Source organism: Hoplias malabaricus, chromosome 14 (genome assembly GCF_029633855.1).
Source record: "Hoplias malabaricus isolate fHopMal1 chromosome 14, fHopMal1.hap1, whole genome shotgun sequence".
Taxonomy (NCBI): Eukaryota; Metazoa; Chordata; class Actinopteri; order Characiformes; family Erythrinidae; genus Hoplias; species Hoplias malabaricus.
The window spans coordinates 39,074,364-39,098,941 of NC_089813.1; the positions used below are offsets into that span (position 1 = coordinate 39,074,364).

At 49.3% G+C, this 24,578-nt stretch overlaps 1 protein-coding gene across 1 annotated transcript in view; it reads left to right on the forward strand.

Annotated features, from left to right (window-relative positions):
* Positions 1-7,068: 7,068 nt before the first annotated feature.
* mfsd12b (major facilitator superfamily domain containing 12b) overlaps positions 7,069-24,578 on the forward strand; it is a 32,490-nt gene continuing 14,980 nt past the window's right edge. Inside the window, exons 1-2 of the mRNA XM_066644593.1 lie at positions 7,069-7,438; positions 11,743-11,953. Of these exons, the coding sequence (XP_066500690.1) occupies positions 7,177-7,438; positions 11,743-11,953 (473 nt within the window). The 5' untranslated portion in view covers positions 7,069-7,176. The remainder of the gene's footprint in view (positions 7,439-11,742; positions 11,954-24,578) is intronic.

A 24,578-nucleotide genomic window follows, 5' to 3' on the forward strand; every position in this document is an offset into this window, starting at 1 on the left:
GGAGGAAACCCACGCAGACACAGAGAGAACACACCACACTCCTCACAGACAGTCACCCAGAGGAAACCCACGCAGACACAGAGAGAACACACCACACTCCTCACAGACAGTCACCCGGAGGAAACCCACGCAGACACAGAGAGAACACACCACACTCCTCACAGACAGTCACCCGGAGGAAACCCACGCAGACACAGAGAGAACACACCACACTCCTCACAGACAGTCACCCGGAGGAAACCTACACAGACACAGAGAGAACACACCACACTCCTCACAGACAGTCACCCGGAGGAAACCCACACAGACACAGGGAGAACACACCACACTCCTCACAGACAGTCACCTGGAGGAAACCCACACAGACACAGGGAGAACACACCACACTCCTCACAGACAGTCACCCGGAGGAAACCCACACATACACTGGGAGAACTGTTTGTGTTCATTTATCACAAAACCCCCCCCAGAAAAATTGTTGAATTCCCACAGTAGTAAAACAAAACAAGTGAATGAGATCAGATGGAAATACAAAGCAGACTTTACCCTACATCTCCTGCTGCTCAAAAGTGTCTCCTGAGATTAAGACCTCAGCAATCTCACGTGTCTCCTCTTGAGTTTTAATGGAGATCTCAGTAAAGTCACAAGCTGTGCACAAATTTGCCAGATCCAGGACTCTGACTCCGATCTTTTGCCTCCAGATCATGTTTCAGACCAGTCGCATTGTTTCTCGAACTGTGGTGTGTGAAGCACCCTGAGGTGGTACGACACATGGCATCTGAGGTTTGTTTAACACACTCACTGAAAAGGGCTTATAGAATAACTGAACATCTAAAGTTTTCATGTGGAAATCGCACAATGTCTCTGATGTTTCATAATTCTCCTTAAACAAAATTAAGTTGCGATTTTCATTAGTAAATAGCGACTTAAAGATCTGAAGCAGTGCACATCCACAATAAAGAATACTGCCATCAGAGCCCCAGCAACATCCTACAACACTAGTTTGTAGATTTGCAAAAGCAGGTAAATTCATACAAAGCTGGTGAAGAACTTTGTTTACCACTTGCCAAAGAGACGACACGACCAAGACCAAATACCGTGACAAAATGGAGGCTGAGCCAAATCTGTTTTTAAAGCTCACTCACTTAGTCCCTAAGGTGACACCTGGAAGTTTGATTGGATAATGGGTGGTGCTTGTTCTAAAGATCTGAGATCCACTGTTGAAGCGTAAACTCCTCACCAACTCAAACCTGAGCGAGTCCCATCAACAGCCAATGGGAACCAAGCACAGAGAGTAAACACCGGCAGTATCTACAGAAAACAATGTATCCACACTCAAACTATAGCAAATATACAAGACATTACACGGTGTTAGCTGCACAGGTCCCCGGATAACCAGTATTACCTGTAACAGAAACAACACAGTGGGCCACATATCTCACATTTATCACAACTTTATTCTAATTTTCCATTCCACCTTAAATAATTCACCCTGATGCATGTCTGATACTTCTGAACGATTTAAGGTGGAACGTAGCCTCTAGCGTGTGCTATTCTACTAATCTCCAGCTTCCTTTTCAGTGTGAAGAGACCGCACTGACCACGTCTTCTTTCTTTCTTTCTTTTGGGTTCCACTCAAGTAGCAGCACAAACAATAAACACAGCAAATTCCTGTTTATCTGTGTCTCCTAGGAAACGGGAGTCACGTGTATGGTCTGGGAGTTTTGGGTCGTGTAGTGTGTTATACCCCGTTGTGTAGTGTGTACCTGACATTTTTACAGTCTCCATAAAAATCGGCAAAATAACAGTCATGAGGTTTGAGACCCCCAGTCCGTCTATAATCTTTATATATATGTAAAATATATATGGATAAGTGGTTTCAGACAATGAATGAATGAATGAATGAATGAATGCATATATATATATTCATTCATTCATTGTCTGAAACCACTTATCCAACTCAGTGAGTCCGGAGCCAAGGCGCAAGAGTGCAAGGAGGGAACACACCCTGGAGGGGGCGCCAGTCCTTCACAGGGCGACACACACTCACACATTCACTCACACACTCACACCTACGGACACTTTTGAGTCACAATATTATAATAATATAATATAATTACATCGTCTTTATATAACTTTTAAAACTATAATAAAGCTTTAAAAGTTGTGTAGTGTATTGAAGTCTTAACTGCTCTCTGACGTTTGCACAGCTCTGTAGGCGTCTAGTTCCACTGGAACAGGGCCCACAGACACAGTACGGTGTGGTGGGTGGGGGCACGGCTCACTCGACACACTTAAAATGATGGTTCCACAAGGGTTCTTTATTCAAGGAAATGGTTCTGTATAGAACCCTGAACACTTTTACATGATTAAAGTGTTCTTAGCATCATACATAGGTTCTTCAGGTTGATGGAGAATGTGCTATGTATGGATTTATACAGCACCTTTTAGAAAAGGGTTCCTCAAGCTTGTTACAATAGGGGAACTGTTCCTGGTGCCATACAGAACCCTGTTCTAAAAGGTGATATAGCCATCTATAGCACATTCTCCATCAATTGATGCAGAGAACACTACTCGTGCAAAAGGTTCTAAACCCTCTATGTCCAGGGTTCTATACAGAACCATTTCCTTTACTAAAGAACCCTTGCAGAACCATCATATTAAGTGTGTAGCTGTACACAGCTGTACACCAAGGGATAGGTTTCTAATAAAGCCAGGAAGTGTCCCCAGATCTGTAAGCCAGGGAAAGAATCAGTCTTCACTCTCAGCCCAAGGGGACATTGCTGAGACATAGCCCCAGCTACAGCTGATAGGGGAAGTGAAACCTGACTGAACTCTGTGATACAGCCGTCACACACACTGTGTCGCAGGTCATGCGAGTGTTTTCATGCGTGCTGTCACCTGACAGAGTGAGAGGAGATGCTCCAGTAAATATATAAAGACTTGATCCCTGTTTAGAAACAGACTGTGTCCACTGAGGTCACCAGGTCCTGATGGTTCCTGGTTTTCAGGAGAGATGCTGATAAAGCAGATCCAAACTCAGATCAAGGAACGTTTGGCCCAAATGTGGCACATCTGCAGGTTTCTTATGGCCCATATTTGTGAGAGCGCGAGATATTCGGCCCAAATGGGCCTTCTATCTGGGGGAGTCACAGGGTTTCACCAGAAAATTTTTATATTAGTAATGTAGTAATATTTCTACTACATTCATTCATTCATTCATTGTCTATAACCCTAATCCAGTTCAGGGTCGCAGTGGGTCCGGAGCCTACCTGGAATCATTGAGTGCAAGGCAGGAACACAACCTGGAGGGGGCGCCAGTCCTTCACAGGGCAACACACACACACACATTCACTCACACACTCACACCTACAGACACTTTTGTGTCGCCACACTCCCCACAGACAGTCACCCGGAGGATACCCACGCAGACACAGAGAGAACACACCACACTCCTCACAGACAGTCACTCGGAGGAAACCCACGCAGACACAGGGAGAACACACCACACTCCTCACAGACAGTCACCCGGAGGATACCCACGCAGACACAGAGAGAACACACCACACTCCTCACAGACAGTCACTCGGAGGAAACCCACGCAGACAAAGGGAGAACACACCACACTCCTCACAGACAGTCACCCGGAGGAAACCCATGCAGACACAGAGAGAACACACCACACTCCTCACAGACAGTCACTCGGAGGAAACCCACGCAGACACAGAGAGAACACACCAACTCCTCACAGACAGTCACCCGGAGGAAACCCACGCAGACACAGAGAGAACACACCACACTCCTCACAGACAGTCACCCGGAGGAAACCCACGCAGACACAGAGAGAGCACACCAACTCCTCACAGACAGTCACCCGGAGGAAACCCACGCAGACACAGAGAGAACACACCAACTCCTCACAGACAGTCACCGGGAGGAAACCCACGCAGACACAGAGAGAACACGCCACACTCCTCACAGACAGTCACCCGGAGGAAACCCACGCAGACACAGAGAGAACACACCACACTCCTCACAGACAGTCACCCGGAGGAAACCCACGCAGACAGGGGGAGAACACACCACACTCCTCACAGACAGTCAACCGGAGGAAACCCACGCAGACAGGGGGAGAACACACCACACTCCTCACAGACAGTCACCCGGAGGAAACCCACGCAGACACAGAGAAAACACACCACACTCCTCACAGACAGTCACCTGGAGCGTGACTCGAACCCACAACCTCCAGGTCCCTGGAGCTGTGACAGAGACGTTACCTGCTGCACCACCGTACCGTTCGACTACAGCATCATTTATATTTATCCATCCATTCCATCCATTATCTGTAACCGCTTATCCAATGTTAGGGTCGCGGGGGGTCCAGAGCCTACCTGGAATCATCGGGCGCAAGGCGGGAATACACCCTGGAGGGGGCGCCAGTCCTTCACAGGGAAACACAGACACACACACATTCACTCACACACTCACACCTACGGACACTTTTGAGTCGCCAATCCACCTGCAACATGTTAGGGTTAGGTGGATTTATATTTATTCTTACATTAATCCTTGAATATGTGGGAATCTGAACTCTGGTGCTAGCTGTGTGTACAGTGTAGTTTAATGACTGATGTACTTCACTACAGCGGGAACAAGGAAGCATTTGAATTTCAGCCAGGGACAGGCTCGCTTTCGAAAAATATCAGCTTTTTTTCGAAAACAGAGACAGTGACGTTTTCAAAAATCTCCACCTTAAAGAGTGTTTTAAAAGCCTCCATTTTCAATGTCGTAAAGCACAGTTTTCGTGAGTACAGTTTCTAAAATTAAACAGATCTGGGTGGATGTGGTCTAGCTTCAACACGTTCAGAGGAGAACACTAACTTTGGTGGCGTCTGAAACGTCCTAAACACTGCTCTGAGGAGGAAGGAGGAGAGTCGGGTCCGAATCAAGTGTTTGTATAAAAAGCTGCATGATGAAGGTAACATAGATGTATCCTTCGCTGCTGTATATTTCCCATGATCCTGTGCGTCATTGCAGTCAGCAGCACTCTACAGTCTGGCCACAAGTTTCTGCACAAATATAATTTATAAGTTTAATCATTTCTGATTAGAAATAGTCACAGATGATGTGCACCGTTGTCTCCAGAAGATTGAACTATTCTGGCTAGTGTATATTAGCATATCGCTATCATAGCAACGTTGTGGCATATTGCTGCATTTGTACCGTGTTTTGATTAGCAGAAGCACTGCAGAAACTGCACTATGTAACTACTGGAAGAGGGGATGGACCCCAGTAGCCCCTACTGTTTGTTAGAATTTGTTAGACGTAACTTCTGAAATGACCAAGAGACAAGTGTCTAAAGCCAAGAATAAACCCTGTGGTGGATGAGTGATGTTCTTAATGTGTTCATTATTCACCTCTGACAGACCCAGATAAGGAGCCTGTGGACATTATTCAATCATCAGGTGATTTCAAACCTGAGCTCGGTGTCATGTCTCTAAATACATTTCTGGGATGATGGAGGGGTGGGGGTGGGTATATGTTTACTCTGCAGAAATTACCCCCCCCCTTCCCCCTTCCTTTATACAGGGGTTTGTACAGGACCACCCTAAGGGGGTGTGTGGTGGTGGTGGTGGGGGGGGGGGTTGTGACTGATCTCTTTGCAGCGTCTGTTTCTCGCTGCTGTAATCAGAGACGTGGCGGTCAGCAGTGGACACTTCTTCTTGAAAATAAAAGCAAAAGCTCCACGGCTTCACGCCAAGCGGTCACTACCTGTTTCACAGCTGCAGGACGGAGTGTCCGTCTCCACCCGGGTTCACCTCCACCACATCGCTCCGCCTGTTTACCCCCAGACCCCCTGTAACCACACGGACCCCCTGAGGGCGGCGGGCACCTGGACCACACTGTGTCCTCTGGACTGAGCTCTAGCCAGTTCCTCTGGGACGAGTTGGAGCAGAGTTTCTGAATCAGAACTAACATCAGCACCTGACCTCACTGGGGTTTATGGGACTGAATGCAGTCAGATCCTCACAGCCATGTTCCAGCGTGTAGTGTTTAATCTTTTCAGAGGAGAACACTCTCTTCGTTCAGAAGAGGGGCTGTACAAAGCCTTATCTGTCTGTCTGTCACTGTGTCTGTCTTTCTTTGTCTGTCTGTCAGTCGCTGTCTGTCTGTCTATATCTCTCCCTGTCTGTCTGTCTGCTTGTCTGTCTGTCTATATCTCTGTCTGTCTGTCTGTCTGTCAGTCACTATCTGTCTGTCTCTCCATATCTCTGTCTCTCTGTCTGTCAGTCACTATCTGTCTGTCTGTCTATATCTCTGTCTGTCTGTCTGTCAGTCACTATCTGTCTATCTGTCCATATCTCTGTCTGTCTGTCTGTCTGTCTATATCTCTGTCTGTCTGTCTGTCTGTCTGTCTATATCTCTGTCTGTCTGTCTGTCTGTCAGTCACTATCTGTCTGTCTGTCCATATCTCTGTCTGTCTGTCTGTCAGTCACTATCTGTCTGTCTGTCAGTGGCTGTCTGTCTGTGTGTTTATATCTCTCTCTGTCTGTCTGTCTGTCTGTCAGTCTGTCTGTCACTGTGTCTGTCTTTCTCTGTCTGTCTGTCAGTGGCTGTCTGTCTGTCAGTCGCTGTCTGTCTGTCTGTCTATATCTCTGTCTGTCTGTCTGTCAGTCACTATCTGTCTGTCTGTCAGTCGCTGTCTGTCTATCTGTCTGTCTGTCTGTCTATATCTCTATCTGTCTCTCTGTCTTTCTGCGTCTGTCATTCATTCTGCCTGTCTATCTGTGAGTCGCTGTCTGTCTGTCTGCGTCTCTGTCTGTCTGTCTGCGTTCCTCTGTCTGCATCGATACAGGTCATGCATCTCAGTGTATGATCTATAAACTCTTTGCGGTCTGTTGCTCTGGGAAACAAGCCACGCCTCCAAGCGGTATTCTCGTCCTGATTGGTCGGCTTGCACACCCCACCTGGTGACGTAAGGGGCGCTTTTCTTAAAAGTGACATCTGGGATGTTTGGAGGCACTTTATTATGAGAGAGAGAGAGAGAGAAAGAAAGAGAGAGAGAGTGTGAGTGAGAGAGAGAAAGAGAGAGAGAGAGAGAGAGAGAGAGAGTGTGAGTAAGTGAGAGAGAGAGAGAGAGAGAGAGAGAGAATATTGACCCTCCGGTTCCTGATGGCGGACTCCACTCTACCTTTGTCCCGGCGGCTCGCCTACTCCGTCGGACACTTTCTGAACGACCTGTGCGCCTGTATGTGGTTCTCCTACCTGCTGATTTACTACGACTCGGTGCTCGGGTTCCAGGACGCGGCCGCGGGGCTGCTGCTGCTCGCGGGGCAGATAGCGGACGGGCTCGCGACGCCGTTGCTCGGCTGCCAGTCGGACCGCACGCGCGGCTGCGGCAACTACGGCAAGAGGAAAACTTGGCATCTCGTCGGTAAGAGCATGACAGCGTTAAAGGGGAACTCCACCCGTGTTTCAAATTCCCTTCATAAATCAGCCCCTGGGGCGTGAACACGGTGCTCAGGACAGTTTTGATCTGAAATGTGTTACTGTACATTTTCTTAAAGTGGTGGTGAAGGTAACCAGGGGTCGGGACGTTCAGACGACTGCCAAAGTTCCATTAATATGTGTTTTCAGAGTGGGAATGCGTCCGTATTCTCTGCACAATTCACCACACAAACTTTGTTCATTATTTAACATCTGGAATTAACATACATTTGCCACATTTTCATACATTTCACAGATGACTTGTTGTTTCAGATTTGCTCTCTCTCTGAGGGGAGTGTGTTCACTCATTTTAATTTGGGAAATTAATAAAAACATTTCATTTGAAAAGAAATCCACCTTCCGCTCAGTACTATAATTACATTTTAGAGATGTCTGGCACGGAGGAGCAGCAGGTAGTGTCTCTGTCACAGCTCCAGGGACCTAGAGGTTGTGGGTTCGAGTCCTGCTCCGGGTGACTGTCTGTGAGGAGTGTGGTGTGTTCTCTCTGTGTCTGTGTGGGTTTCCTCCGATTGACTATCTGTGAGGAGTGTGGTGTGTTCTCTCTGTGTCTGTGTGGGTTTCCTCCGATTGACTATCTGTGAGGAGTGTGGTGTGTTCTTCCTGTGTCTGCGTGGGATTCCTCCGGGTGACTGTCTGTGGGGAGTGTGGTGTGTTCTCCCTGTGTCTGCGTGGGATTCCTCCGGGTGACTGTCTGTGAGGAGTGTGGTGTGTTCTCTCTGTGTCTGCGTGGGTTTCCTCCGGGTGACTGTCTGTGAGGAGTGTGGTGTGTTCTCTCTGTGTCTGCGTGGGTTTCCTCCGGGTGACTGTCTGTGAGGAGTGTGGTGTGTTCTCCCTGTGTCTGTGTGGGTTTCCTTCTCACATGCACTGTACAGATTTATAACTCCTGAACCAAAAGTGAGGAACTGATCCCAGGCCAGGCTCACAGCCACACCCTTTTCACCAGGCGAGGAGAAACGCAAAAACCCAGTGTGACCACGGTTAAAGGTGTTATAAACAAATATAAACTAAACAAACTGCTGACCACAGCCCTCTAAAGCATCATTATTCATTCATTCATTCATTATCTGTAACCCTTATCCAGTTCAGGGCGACGGTGGGTCCAGAGCCTACCTGGAATCATTGGGCGCAAAGCGGAAATACACCCTGGAGGGCGAGCCGGGTCCCTGTGAGCTGTGACAGAGACAGTACCTGCTGCACCCGCCCTTTAAAGAGAATGTTTACCTTTTTCACATTTGAGTTTTTCTCGACTCTAAGTCTTTGTAAGTGATTTCGAGACTTATTTCATATGCAGCATTCATTCCCCTCACTGGACACACCCCTCAGCTTGCGCAGACACAGGTCCTGTTATGACACTTATCACCCTCATTGCCTTGTTGTTCATGAAAAGGCATTTGTGGCAGCTAAAGCAGCAACTGCAAACTGGAACCAATGCAGAGTTGTATTTATTAGTCGTTTCAGTGTGCTGCTGCTTGTGTGTCAGATACAAACCTGTTATTTCAGAACTATCGTTCCTGTAATATTCAGACGTCCCCCGTCCTGCCTGGACTCAGTGGAGTTGATTTGGTGGACGTCCAGCTGCAGGATTGGACTCCTGGATATTTCTTGTTTGCCAGAGGAAAGCATTGAGTGTGGATCAGGGTGCGGTCAGAGGTCATTGTTACATAACTGAGGTTTCTGATTGGACACAAAGCACAGGTTTATTCTTTAATACCCAATAAATATAAACATTGAAGCATGTTTGTGTAGTTGTTATTGTTGTGTATTGATCTGGTAGGATTCTTTTTATCTCAAGGAATGCGTAGGAGTTACGTTTCTGCACCTAATTTCTAGACACTCACAGCACTTTGTGTTCTTTGGGAAATGAAGGAGTGCCTCTAACTACCAGCAATGTGCAGCATCCACCGGTCGATCCTCACCACACACCATCTGTTAGAGCGAGAGGAGAGGACAGGGAGTGACCGAGCTGGTTTGTTGAAGAGATGTCATAGAGATGAATAGGAGGCCAGAAGTGACCATAGTGGTAGATTTAGTATGTTGTGGTTACACCCCAACTCTGACCTGAGGTCTGTAATGACCTCAGGGTCAGGACCTCAGTTTTAGGCCTCATGTGAAGGCCAGCGTTGTTTATTCAGTACAGTGTCACTGTCATTGGACTCACACAGCACACAGTGGAAGCGCCCCCTGGTGGCCCCACCAACACTGCTTCCAACCGACACCTACGACTGTTCTGGTGTAAAGGTGCTGTGGCTGCAGACAGTGATACTGGCATCATATCAGTGAAAAGAAAGTGTTGTTTATGGACTTTTTTTGTTTTCTTCTGACTATTTTTTTTAATTTGACATTCTGTAAAAATGAAATGTTTAGATGTCATTAAATTACTTCAGTAAAATTCATTCATTCATTCATTATCTGTAAGCGCTTATCCAGTTCAGGGTTGCGGTGGGACCAGAGCCTACACAAATTAAATGGGCGCAAGGCAGGAGCACACCCTTGAGGGGGCGCCAGTCCTTCACAGGGCATCACACACACTCACACACTCACACCTACGGACACTCTCGAGTTGCCAATCCACCTACCAACGTGTGTTTTTGACTGTGGGAGGAAACTGGAGCACCCGGAGGAAACCCATGCAGACATAGGGAGAACACACCACACTCCTCACAGACAGTCACCCGGAGGAAACCCATGCAGACATAGGGAGAACACACCACACTCCTCACAGACAGTCACCCGGAGGAAACCCACGCAGACACAGGGAGAACACACCACACTCCTCACAGACAGTCACCCGGAGGAAACCCACGCAGACACAGGGAGAACACACCACACTCCTCACAGACAGTCACCCGGAGGAAACCCACGCAGACACAGGGAGAACACACCACACTCCTCACAGACAGTCACCCGGAGGAAACCCACGCAGACACAGGGAGAACACACCACACTCCTCACAGACAGTCACCCGGAGGAAACCCACGCAGACACAGGGAGAACACACCACACTCCTCACAGACAGTCACCCGGAGGAAACCCACGCAGACACAGGGAGAACACACCACACTCCTCACAGACAGTCACCCGGAGGAAACCCACGCAGACACAGGGAGAACACACCACACTCCTCACAGACAGTCACCCGGGGGAAACCCACGCAGACACAGGGAGAACACACCACACTCCTCACAGACAGTCACCTGGGGGAAACCCACGCAGACACAGGGAGAACACACCACACTCCTCACAGACAGTCACCTGGAGGAAACCCACACAGACACAGGGAGAACACACCACACTCCTCACAGACAGTCACCCGGAGGAAACCCACACAGACACAGGGAGAACACACCACACTCCTCACAGACAGTCACCCGGAGGAAACCCACGCAGACACAGGGAGAACACACCACACTCCTCACAGACAGTTACCCGGAGAAAACCCACGCGGACACAGGGAGGACACACCACACTCTTCACAGACAGTCACCCGGTGGAAACCCACGCAGACACAGGGAGAACACACCACACTCCTCACAGACAGTCACCCGGAGGAAACCCACGCAGACACAGGGAGGACACACCACACTCCTCATAGACAGTCACCCGGAGGAAACCCACGCAGACACAGGGAGAACACACCACACTCCTCACAGACAGTCACCCGGAGGAAACCCACGCAGACACAGGGAGAACACACCACACTCCTCACAGACAGTCAACCGGAGGAAACCCACGCAGACACAGAGAGAACACACCCCACTCCTCACAGAGAATCACTCAGAGCGGGACTTGAAACAGAAAAATAGAACAGAGGAGGACAGTTTTCTCCAGAAACAATCAGAGCATTTTCCTGTTTTATTTCCCTGCAGTTTTTTTGTTTACAAATCAGGAACATGCTGTTTCTCTTCTAAATTTTCCTATTTCAGAATTAAACGTGAATGGCCCAAAGCCACATGGACACAAAGGCTATGTTTTTTATTATGAATTCAGGATCCTCACATGTACAAGAAAAAAGCTACAGGCAGCTCTCGAGCCATGGGTTGGCCACCACTGATTGACAGTAATATGAGAGTTTGTACCTGTATTTGTGGAACCTCCTAAATGACCTAAAGCAAACCAGCACAGCAGTGTTTGACACAAGGCATTAAATAGGAGAGTGTGGTGTTCCTCAGGCTCAGTACCCCCTCGGGTTCATGACATTGTTATAAACTCTGTGCTGTTTGTGCTTTTCAGGGACAGTCAGCGTCCTAGTGTCTTTTCCCTTCGTCTTTAACCCGTGTCTGGGCTGCGGAGCGGGCACCCCTCAGTGGGTGGGGATCATCTACTTCATGCCCTTCATCATCATCTTCCAGTTCGGATGGGCTGCCACTCAGATCTCTCACCTGTCCCTCATCCCAGAGCTGGTCAGCTGCGAGCATGCCAAGGTGGAGCTCACTGCCTACAGGTACCTCTTATAAAAACTGTTTAAACTCAAGTTTGAGCTCAGGTTGATTAATTTTCATAACATCTTTAAAACAAAGATGATGTTCAGGGAGCAGCACCACAGTAAACTATGGGTTTGAACAGGTGCCGGGGGTTTCTCCATTAAAACAACCCCTCCACAGCCTGTCAAAATATGCCCCTACCAGCTCTGCAGTGTTGGGGCTGCTGTAAGAAGGATTTGGGCGAAAGTACAGGGATTAACCTCTGCCCTTACCTTTGATTACCATCTGATCTGATTATTTTAGCACAAGTCGTAATGAGTAGACTCGGTCAGTTCTCCGGAGTTATGAAGCTACCTGCAGTGCTTGAGATGAGTTGGAGTGAAGCTGTCCAAAACGAATCGTCCCACATCAGTAGCTCAGCTCACCAAGGCTCGTGTCTCTGCCATCAGATCTTCACAGCAATGTTCCAACATCTACAGCAGTGGCGGGTGCTGGTCTTTCAAGGAGGGGAAGCTCAATTTCGGCCTACATCATAAAATGTGTGGGTTTATTTATACGTAAATTCTACCCTCCGTTCCTTTTCAAGAAAATGATCTGTGACCCTGTCGTACCATCAAGGCGTCTTTTCCAGGGACTTGACTAGTGTCCTCTCAATGGCCAGCAGAGCTAGGCTGCTTAAACGGCCTTGGCCCATGTGAAGTGTGTCCGCCTGTGAGTGCTTTGTGACGGTGGAGGGGCTCAGCAGCACCCGCTGGACAGAAACTGCGATAGAAGTCAGAAAGAGTGATAGAAGTCAGTCTCCAAACACAAGCAGCTACAAAAAACCCAAAAGAAGCTCGATTTGTCGCTAGTCGTTTTTAACAAAGAAAATGCCACTAAGAGGATTAAGAAAGTCTCCGGTTCAACTCAGAACAGAATGAAAATGTAATGCTCCCTAGGATCTTTACACCAAAGGATCGCTGATTCGCTCATTTCGCTGTCAATCAAAAAGGGATTCAGCCTCAGACAGATCATCCAATCATCATGCAGAAGCTGAGCGTCCGGGCCAGCCGAGTCCCGCCCACTGCCCCATAGACCCCCAGAGACGCTGAGCGTCCGATGGGCGGGACAAAGCCCAGCATTTATCCAACGACTCGTCTCGTTTCGCTGCTTCGCTATTGAACTCTGTGGATGCTCAGCGTCCTCACTGTTTAAAGCACTGTGAAGCTGCGTGAATGATTAAGAGGAAAGCCTCGTCTTTACCAGTGATAAGAAGCTGATTCTGAACAAAAGTTGAGCGCGTTGTAGTGCATATTTATGCAATGACATGTACACAACAGTATATATTTGATCACTTATTTTTTGACATTTTAGGGGAAGCTGAGCTTCTCTTGCAGTTTTAGAGCAATCACCTCTGGTGTACAGTGACGCCTTCTCAGAAGAATAGAAGCTGAAACTGCAGCAAAACAGGAACAAACTCCACATTAATCCCCTTTGTTTCAGCAGAAATATTGGACTGAGTCTCAGACCTGGCCACAGTGAATATTAGCTTTAGAGCTCCAGGGATAAACTAAAGACACTGAGTTCACACTATGGACACACCTCAGCTGATGTTAACATCTGGTTTTAAACCAAAGTCACGTCCTTTCTGCCCCATAATCATGAGACACAGCAGCAGACATTGAGAAGCTCCTTGAAGAGAAAAAGGGGAAAAGCAGAGAAGGGGAACACACTTTGTGAACAAACGGAGCATTTTCCTGTTTTTATTTCCTTGAGATTTCCTTGTCATTTATCAGTCTTTCCCCTTACCATTCATTTTTATCAATCTTATCAGTACATTTGGTCATATTTCTGACCTTCAAATTATTTTTTTAATTTAACTTACTTCTAGTTTACGTTTTGAAAAATAGGTCATCAACATATTGTTGTTCATTTAAAAACATGTATCAATAGATACTAGATGTCTGAATCAATAGAAATGCTCCAAGGGTGTTTCCTTTTCCTGTAAAATTACTCTTTTGGGAGATACATGTTTTTAATCGGACAGGAGCTAACACTTAAACAAATTAAACTAACGCTTGTTCGCACCGGTACTTTTGCTACCTCCTTATCCACGAGAACTAAATCAGCACCTTCTCCACTCCACACATCCGTGGCAGCCGTCCTCCCGATGCACCAAGCCTGGGTTATATGATGCTGCTTCATTAGTTTGGCCAGAGGTGGGTGGGTCCCTCTTGTGAGTCTTGGTTTCTCCAAAAGCTTCTTCCTCCAGGTTCAAGGGAATTTTCCCTTGCCACTGTTGCCTTTGGCTTCCTCACATGGGGTAATTTATTATGTTTTTGCTTTAAGTCTGGGCTTCTGTAAAGCTGTTTGTGACACCATTGGGACGTAAAAAAAAGCTATAAAAATACATTTTACTTCACTTGATGTAGCCCCTGAAGCCTGTGTGTGTTTATAAACAGAGGAGTCTAGTACACACTCTGAAGCGGTATCTGTCTAAAGCAGTGTGTTGGGGTAAACCTTCACAGATGTTCACATCAGCCCAGATGTGTCCAGAGTCTGAGGATAATATTCACCGTGCCCAGGTCTGAATCTCACTTCTGATGAGGGTTAATGAGGAGCTTGTTCCCACGACTCTGCAGTTACAGCGTCTGCTCTTCTGAGATGTCTGATGGCAGACACGAACAGTAGTAATGTCAGGACGTTGGGTGATTAGATGTGGATCGCAAACACCACTCCGACTCATGACTGGGTGAGTGTGGGAGTGACTGGCTGAGTGTATGGAATTGTCCACAGGTGTGTTTGTGTGTCTGTGTGTGTGTGTGTGTGTGTGTGTGTGTGAGAGAGAGAGAGAGAGAGAGAGATAGAGAGAGAGACTGGGTGAGTGTGTGTTGCTCTATACAGTGTGTGCTCCTGCCTCGCAGCCAGGGATTCCAGGAAAGCACCAGACTGAGCCAGAACAGGAGATGAATGAATGAATGAATGAATGAATAAAGGGTGTCTATAAGCCTGTGGAAATATGGTGTATTTTTAGGAAGAATTCTGGGTTGTACCAAAATAATCAGAACAAATAATCTCATATCGTCATGTGGTGTAAAGAGGAACCTCATTAGTGTGAATCGTTCCTTTAAATCTGCGGCTGGAAGATTGCAGATCGGCTCTTTAATGCCCACCCTGGGCGCTGGCGTGGCAGGGATGAGGACCTATAATTTATGTATCATATGATTTTTGTTACAAAACTGGGATAAAAACGACATAAAAACAGGATGTTCCTTCCTCAATCCGATTCCTGGGAGAAAAAGATGAAAATAAACAGGAATCGAGACACACACTAGAAGCAGGGGCGGGGAAAGTGCTGTAAACTCACTTGTGTGAGACCAGGAGGACATCCACTCAGCGTCCGACCACCTGCTGTACTCAGAGTAATGTGGGTTGCCAGATACAGTCGCAGTAGGTTTGATTATTATAGCAGCACAGGGGCCAGCAAATAAAAACAAATAAATAAATAAAAGTTGGAATCACTTCAATACACACATTTAAAAATTAATAAACAATTTTAATTTTAAAACCTATTTTAACTCCTAACCCTTGTAGATGTGTTACATACATAGAGTACTGTGCCAAAGTCTTAGGCACATAAGGTAATTACAAATATTTAAACTAATGCCTTCTCAGTGAGTGTGGGGCTGGTATAAAGTTATATATAATCACAGTAAATGCAAATAATAATTTGAAACCTATAAATAACTTTCATTCATTCATTATCTGTAACCCTTATCCAGTTCAGGGTCACAGTGGGTCCAGAGCCTACCTGGAATCATTGGGCGCAAGGCGATAAAACACCCTGGAGGGGGCGCCAGTACTTCACAGGGCAACACATTCACTCACACCTACTACTTTATAAAAACAATTATCTGTGAGGAGTGTGGTGTGTTCTCCCTGTGTCTGCGTGGGTTTCCTCCGGGTGACTGTCTGTGAGGAGTGTGGTGTGTTCTCCCTGTGTCTGTGTGGGTTTCCTCCGGGTGACTGTCTGTGAGGAGTTGGTGTGTTCTCCCTGTGTCTGCGTGGGTTTCCTCCGGGTGACTGTCTGTGAGGAGTGTGGTGTGTTCTCCCTGTGTCTGTGTGGGTGTTCTCCGGGTGACTGTCTGTGAGGAGTGTGGTGTGTTCTCCCTGTGTCTGCGTGGGTTTCCTCCGGGTGACTGTCTGTGAGGAGTGTGGTGTGTTCTCCCTGTGTCTGCGTGGGTTTCCTCCGGGTGACTGTCTGTGAGGAGTATGGTGTGTTCTCCCTGTGTCTGCGTGGGTTTCCTCCGGGTGACTGCCTGTGAGGAGTGTGGTGTGTTCTCCCTGTGTCTGCGTGGGTTTCCTCCGGGTGACTGTCTGTGAGGAGTGTGGTGTGTTCTCCCTGTGTCTGCGTGGGTTTCCTCCGGGTGACTGTCTGTGAGGAGTGTGGTGTGTTCTCCCTGTGTCTGCATGGGTTTCCTCCAGGTGTCTGTGAGGAGTGTGGTGTGTTCTCCCTGTGTCTGCATGGGTTTCCTCTGGGTGACTGTCTGTGAGGAGTGTGGTGTGTTCTCCCTGTGTCTGCGTGGGTTTCCTCCAGGTGTCTGTGAGGAGTTTGGTGTGTTCTCCCTGTGTCTGCGTGGGTTTCCTCCGGGTGACTGTCTGTGAGGAGTTGGTGTGTTCTCCCTGTGTCTGTGTGGGTTTCCTCCAGGTGACTGTCTGTGAGGAGTGTGGTGTGTTCTCTCTGTGTCTGTGTGGGTTTCCTCCGGGTAACTGTCTGTGAGGAGTGTGGTGTGTTCTCCCTGTGTCTGCGTGGGTTTCCTCCGGGTGACTGTCTGTGAGGAGTGTGGTGTGTTCTCCCTGTGTCTGCGTGGGTTTCCTCCGGGTGACTGTCTGTGAGGAGTGTGGTGTGTTCTCCCTGTGTCTGCGTGGGTTTCCTCCGGGTGACTGCCTGTGAGGAGTGTGGTGTGTTCTCCCTGTGTCTGCGTGGGTTTCCTCCGGGTGACTGTCTGTGAGGAGTGTGGTGTGTTCTCCCTGTGTCTGCGTGGGTTTCCTCCGGGTGACTGTCTGTGAGGAGTGTGGTGTGTTCTCCCTGTGTCTGCATGGGTTTCCTCCCGGTGACTGTCTGTGAGGAGTGTGGTGTGTTCTCCCTGTGTCTGCATGGGTTTCTTCCAGGTGTCTGTGAGGAGTGTGGTGTGTTCTCCCTGTGTCTGCATGGGTTTCCTCCAGGTGTCTGTGAGGAGTGTGGTGTGTTCTCCCTGTGTCTGCGTGGGTTTCCTCCAGGTGTCTGTGAGGAGTGTGGTGTGTTCTCCCTGTGTCTGTGTGGGTTTCCTCCGGGTGACTGTCTGTGAGGAGTGTGGTGTGTTCTCCCTGTGTCTGCATGGGTTTCTCCGGGTGACTGTCTGTGAGGAGTGTGGTGTGTTCTCCCTGTGTCTACATGGGTTTCCTCCGGGTGACTGTCTGTGAGGAGTGTGGTGTGTTCTCCCTTTGTCTGTGTGGGTTTCCTCCAGGTGACTGTCTGTGAGGAGTGTGGTGTGTTCTCTCTGTGTCTGCATGGGTTTCTCCGGGTGACTGTCTGTGAGGAGTGTGGTGTGTTCTCCCTGTGTCCGCATGGGTTTCTCCGGGTGACTGTCTGTGAGGAGTTTGGTGTGTTCTCCCTGTGTCTGCGTGGGTTTCCTCCGGGTGACTGTCTGTGAGGAGTTGGTGTGTTCTCCCTGTGTCTGCGTGGGTTTCCTCCGGGTGACTGTCTGTGAGGAGTTGGTGTGTTCTCCCTGTGTCTACATGGGTTTCCTCCGGGTGACTGTCTGTGAGGAGTGTGGTGTGTTCTCCCTTTGTCTGTGTGGGTTTCCTCCAGGTGACTGTCTGTGAGGAGTGTGGTGTGTTCTCTCTGTGTCTGCATGGGTTTCTCCGGGTGACTGTCTGTGAGGAGTGTGGTGTGTTCTCCCTGTGTCCGCATGGGTTTCTCCGGGTGACTGTCTGTGAGGAGTTTGGTGTGTTCTCCCTGTGTCTGCGTGGGTTTCCTCCGGGTGACTGTCTGTGAGGAGTGTGGTGTGTTCTCCCTGTGTCCGCATGGGTTTCCTCCGGGTGACTGTCTGAGAGGCGTTTGGTGTGTTCTCCCTGTGTCTGCGTGGGTTTCGTCCGGGTGACTGTCTGTGAGGAGTTGGTGTGTTCTCCCTGTGTCTGCGTGGGTTTCCTCCGGGTGACTGTCTGTGAGGAGTTGGTGTGTTCTTTCTGTGTCTGCGTGGGTTTCCTCCGGGTGACTGTCTGTGAGGAGTGTGGTGTGTTCTCCCTGTGTCTGTGTGGGTTTCCTCCGGGTGACTGTCTGTGAGGAGTGTGGTGTGTTCTCCCTGTGTCTGCATGGGTTTCCTCCAGGTGTCTGTGAGGAGTGTGGTGTGTTCTCCCTGTGTCTGCATGGGTTTCCTCTGGGTGACTGTCTGTGAGGAGTGTGGTGTGTTCTCCCTGTGTCTGCGTGGGTTTCCTCCAGGTGTCTGTGAGGAGTGTGGTGTGTTCTCCCTGTGTCTGCATGGGTTTCTCCGGGTGACTGTCTGTGAGGAGTGTGGTGTGTTCTCCCTGTGTCTACATGGGTTTCCTCCGGGTGACTGTCTGTGAGGAGTGTGGTGTGTTCTCCCTGTGTCTGTGTGGGTTTCCTCTGGGTGACTGTCTGTGAGGAGTGTGGTGTGTTCTCCCTGTGTCTGCATGGGTTTCCTCCAGGTGTCTGTGAGGAGTGTGGTGTGTTCTCCCTGTGTCTGCATGGGTTTCCTCTGGGTGACTGTCTGTGAGGAGTGTGGTGTGTTCTCCCTGTGTCTGCGTGGGTTTCCTCCAGGTGTCTGTGAGGAGTTTGGTGTGTTCTCCCTGTGTCTGCGTGGGTTTCCTCCGGGTGACTGTCTGTGAGGAGTTGGTGTGTTCTCCCTGTGTCTGCGTGGGTTTCCTCCGGGTGACTATCTGTGAGGAGTGTGGTGTGTTCTCCCTGTGTCTGCGTGGGTTTCCTCCGGGTGACTGTCTGTGAGGAGTGTGGTGTGTTCTCCCTGTGTCTGCGTGGGTTTCCTCCGGGTGACTGTCTGTGAGGAGTGTGGTGTGTTCTCCCTGTGTCTGCATGGGTTTCCTCTGGGTGACTGTCTGTGAGGAGTGTGGTGTGTTCTCCCTGTGTCTGCGTGGGTTTCCTCCAGGTGTCTGTGAGGAGTTTGGTGTGTTCTCCCTGTGTCTGCGTGGGTTTCCTCCGGGTGACTGTCTGTGAGGAGTTGGTGTGTTCTCCCTGTGTCTGTGTGGGTTTCCTCCAGGTGACTGTCTGTGAGGAGTGTGGTGTGTTATCTCTGTGTCTGTGTGGGTTTCCTCCGGGTAACTGTCTGTGAGGAGTGTGGTGTGTTCTCCCTGTGTCTGCGTGGGTTTCCTCCGGGTGACTATCTGTGAGGAGTGTGGTGTGTTCTCCCTGTGTCTGCGTGGGTTTCCTCCGGGTGACTGTCTGTGAGGAGTGTGGTGTGTTCTCCCTGTGTCTGCGTGGGTTTCCTCCGGGTGACTGTCTGTGAGGAGTGTGGTGTGTTCTCCCTGTGTCTGCGTGGGTTTCCTCCGGGTGACTGTCTGTGAGGAGTGTGGTGTGTTCTCCCTGTGTCTGCATGGGTTTCCTCCCGGTGACTGTCTGTGAGGAGTGTGGTGTGTTCTCCCTGTGTCTGCATGGGTTTCCTCCAGGTGTCTGTGAGGAGTGTGGTGTGTTCTCCCTGTGTCTGCATGGGTTTCCTCCAGGTGTCTGTGAGGAGTGTGGTGTGTTCTCCCTGTGTCTGCATGGGTTTCCTCTGGGTGACTGTCTGTGAGGAGTGTGGTGTGTTCTCCCTGTGTCTGCGTGGGTTTCCTCCAGGTGTCTGTGAGGAGTGTGGTGTGTTCTCCCTGTGTCTGTGTGGGTTTCCTCCGGGTGACTGTCTGTGAGGAGTGTGGTGTGTTCTCCCTGTGTCTGCATGGGTTTCTCCGGGTGACTGTCTGTGAGGAGTGTGGTGTGTTCTCCCTGTGTCTACATGGGTTTCCTCCGGGTGACTGTCTGTGAGGAGTGTGAGGTGTTCTCCCTTTGTCTGTGTGGGTTTCCTCCAGGTGACTGTCTGTGAGGAGTGTGGTGTGTTCTCTCTGTGTCTGCATGGGTTTCTCCGGGTGACTGTCTGTGAGGAGTGTGGTGTGTTCTCCCTGTGTCCGCATGGGTTTCTCCGGGTGACTGTCTGTGAGGAGTTTGGTGTGTTCTCCCTGTGTCCGCGTGGGTTTCCTCCGGGTGACTGTCTGTGAGGAGTTGGTGTGTTCTCCCTGTGTCTGCGTGGGTTTCCTCCGGGTGACTGTCTGTGAGGAGTTTGGTGTGTTCTCCCTGTGTCTGCGTGGGTTTCGTCCCAGTAACTGTCTGTGAGGAGTTGGTGTGTTCTCCCTGTGTCTGCGTGGGTTTTCTCCGGGTGACTGTCTGTGAGGAGTTGGTGTGTTCTTTCTGTGTCTGCGTGGGTTTCCTCCGGGTGACTGTCTGTGAGGAGTGTGGTGTGTTCTCCCTGTGTCTGTGTGGGTTTCCTCCCGGTGACTGTCTGTGAGGAGTGTGGTGTGTTCTCCCTGTGTCTGCATGGGTTTCCTCCAGGTGTCTGTGAGGAGTGTGGTGTGTTCTCCCTGTGTCTGCATGGGTTTCCTCTGGGTGACTGTCTGTGAGGAGTGTGGTGTGTTCTCCCTGTGTCTGCGTGGGTTTACTCCAGGTGTCTGTGAGGAGTTTGGTGTGTTCTCCCTGTGTCTGCGTGGGTTTCCTCCGGGTGACTGTCTGTGAGGAGTTGGTGTGTTCTCCCTGTGTCTGTGTGGGTTTCCTCCAGGTGACTGTCTGTGAGGAGTGTGGTGTGTTCTCTCTGTGTCTGCGTGGATTTCCTCCGGGTGACTGTCTGTGAGGAGTGTGGTGTGTTCTCTCTGTGTCTGTGTGGGTTTCCTCCGGGTAACTGTCTGTGAGGAGTGTGGTGTGTTCTCCCTGTGTCTGCGTGGGTTTCCTCCGGGTGACTGTCTGTGAGGAGTGTGGTGTGTTCTCCCTGTGTCTGCGTGGGTTTCCTCCGGGTGACTGTCTGTGAGGAGTGTGGTGTGTTCTCCCTGTGTCTGCGTGGGTTTCCTCCTGGTGACTGCCTGTGAGGAGTGTGGGGTGTTCTCCCTGTGTCTGCGTGGGTTTCCTCCGGGTGACTGTCTGTGAGGAGTGTGGTGTGTTCTCCCTGTGTCTGCGTGGGTTTCCTCCGGGTGACTGTCTGTGAGGAGTGTGGTGTGTTCTCCCTGTGTCTGCATGGGTTTTCTCCCGGTGACTGTCTGTGAGGAGTGTGGTGTGTTCTCCCTGTGTCTGCATGGGTTTCCTCCAGGTGTCTGTGAGGAGTGTGGTGTGTTCTCCCTGTGTCTGCATGGGTTTCCTCCAGGTGTCTGTGAGGAGTGTGGTGTGTTCTCCCTGTGTCTGCATGGGTTTCCTCTGGGTGACTGTCTGTGAGGAGTGTGGTGTGTTCTCCCTGTGTCTGCGTGGGTTTCCTCCAGGTGTCTGTGAGGAGTGTGGTGTGTTCTCCCTGTGTCTGTGTGGGTTTCCTCCGGGTGACTGTCTGTGAGGAGTGTGGTGTGTTCTCCCTGTGTCTGCATGGGTTTCTCCGGGTGACTGTCTGTGAGGAGTGTGGTGTGTTCTCCCTGTGTCTACATGGGTTTCCTCCGGGTGACTGTCTGTGAGGAGTGTGGTGTGTTCTCCCTTTGTCTGTGTGGGTTTCCTCCAGGTGACTGTCTGTGAGGAGTGTGGTGTGTTCTCTCTGTGTCTGCATGGGTTTCTCCGGGTGACTGTCTGTGAGGAGTGTGGTGTGTTCTCCCTGTGTCCGCATGGGTTTCTCCGGGTGACTGTCTGTGAGGAGTTTGGTGTGTTCTCCCTGTGTCTGCGTGGGTTTCCTCCGGGTGACTGTCTGTGAGGAGTTGGTGTGTTCTCCCTGTGTCTGCGTGGGTTTCCTCCGGGTGACTGTCTGTGAGGAGTTTGGTGTGTTCTCCCTGTGTCTGCGTGGGTTTCGTCCGGGTGACTGTCTGTGAGGAGTTGGTGTGTTCTCCCTGTGTCTGCGTGGGTTTCCTCCGGGTGACTGTCTGTGAGGAGTTGGTGTGTTCTTCCTGTGTCTGCGTGGGTTTCCTCCGGGTGACTGTCTGTGAGGAGTGTGGTGTGTTCTCCCTGTGTCTGTGTGGGTTTCCTCCGGGTGACTGTCTGTGAGGAGTGTGGTGTGTTCTCCCTGTGTCTGTGTGGGTTTCCTCCGGGTAACTGTCTGTGAGGAGTGTGGTGTGTTCTCCCTGTGTCTGCGTGGGTTTCCTCCGGGTGACTGTCTGTGAGGAGTGTGGTGTGTTCTCCCCGTGTCCGCATGGGTTTCTCCGGGTGACTGTCTGTGAGGAGTTTGTTGTGTTCTCCCTTTGTCTGCGTGGGTTTCCTCCGGGTGACTGTCTGTGAGGAGTTGGTGTGTTCTCCCTGTGTCTGCGTGGGTTTCCTCCGGGTGACTGTCTGTGAGGAGCTTGGTGTGTTCTCCCTGTGTCTGCGTGGGTTTCCTCCGGGTGACTGTCTGTGAGGAGTTGGTGTGTTCTCCCTGTGTCTGCGTGGGTTTCCTCCGGGTGACTGTCTGTGAGGAGTTGGTGTGTTCTTCCTGTGTCTGCGTGGGTTTCCTCCGGGTGACTGTCTGTGAGGAGTGTGGTGTGTTCTCCCTGTGTCTGTGTGGGTTTCCTCCGGGTGACTGTCTGTGAGGAATGTGGTGTGTTCTCCCTGTGTCTGTGTGGGTTTCCTCAGGGTGACTGTCTGTGAGGAGTGTGGTGTGTTCTCCCTGTGTCTGTGTGGGTTTCCTCCGGGTAACTGTCTGTGAGGAGTGTGGTGTGTTCTCCCTGTGTCTGTGTGGGTTTCCTCCGGGTGCTCCGGTTTCCTCCCACAGTCCAAAAACACACGTTGGTAGGTGGATTGGTGACTCAGAAGTGTCAGTAGGTGTGAGTGTGTGATGAATGTGTGGGTGTGTGTGTGTGTCTGTGTTGCCCTGTGAAGGACTGGCGCCCCCTCCAGGGTGTTTTATCGCCTTGCGCCCAATGTTTCCAGGTAGGCTCTGGACCCACTGTGACCCTGAACTGGATAAGGGTTACAGATAATGAATGAATGAGTAGGTGAGCGTGAGTTTGAAGAACAATATTTTGTTCAGATTCTTCTTGATTTGTATGAATTTGTTAAATCAGCAGCACACGTTATTTAAAGTTATTATTTATTCACCACTAAAACTAGGTACTGGAAGTGATAACCTCAAATAATACGGACTCCACGAGAAAACGTTAAACCAACACATTCACACAGAGAGTATCACACTGCAGTAATGTTATTGGGTTTATTCTAATGGTGGGTGTTATTTGTTGTTTATTTTGTTTGTTTGTTTTTGCATTTAAACATTTACTGCTCAGGTAAATAGCTTTTAAATCTCGTAATCTCTGGCACCTAAAACTTTTGCACCGTGCTGTATATTTATATAAGTGTGGTATTAGTACAGTAATACTGCAGTTCTGGGCCAAATCCTCAGCGTTTTCCTGCCTCCAGCCTGAGGCCGTGTGTGTGATTTGGGTTTTGTTCGGAGTGTATCCACGTTTTATTTGCAAATGTACTTTTTACAAAGTCCTGATTTGGCTTCGTGGACCCTCAGTGCTGGACCACTTCAGTCTTGCGTAACGCCCAGAGCCTCGGCTCAAACTTCACTGAGATTATTTTGAGACTAAGGGGGATATTAGAGGAGAGTTCTGGCCTAAAACCAGTGTTTGTGACATTATTTATTCAGTAACACAGCCCTGCACCCCGCAGCGGCAGCAGGTTTAATAGAATGAGTGATGGTTTAGTCTCTAAACCGCATCTAATATGTAATTTATATCATATTATAGTCCCTTTAATATATACTGAGTATGGAATTGTCACGCTTTAATAAAAACATATCCATTTTATTCCATTTTTAGTTTATCATTTAAGCACAGAAGGGCAGCATGGTGGCGCATGATTCCAGGTAGGCTCTGGACCCACCGCGACCCTGAACTGGATAAGGGTTACAGATAATGAATGAATGAATGAATTTAAGCACAGAATTAAAATTAGAGTCACTTTATCGGCCACTGTGCTGCACACAGAGGAATGTGTTCTCTGCATTTAACCCAATCCGTGCAGTGAAACACACATTTACACACACACACACTAGTGAACACTAGGGGGGCAGTAAGCACACATGCCTGGAGCGGTTGGCAGAGCCGTAGTCATATGGAGGTGGTTTGGTTATAAAATAACCAATCATATTGTGTAAAAATATATTTTATTTAATATGATTGATAGCCATTTCCGTGTTTCGTTCATATCGCCAATAATATCGTAATCACCAAATTCAATTATCACCCTCCCCTAATACTTTAACATAATCTAAATTACATGTTAATGGTGATTTAGTACATATTATTGTTCCCAAATACATAATTTAGGCACAGTTGCTCTCTGACTACATTACCCAACATGCACTGCGCAAATACGTCAACTTGGGAATCTCTGCCGTAAAGAAAAACTTGGAGGTAAATATATATTAAAAACTACAGACGGGTCCAGGTGTGTATTTTGGTTGATATTCATGTGAGGTCTCTGCGTGTGGTTGATACAAAACCTTGTATCTCCAAATAAACTCCAGGAGG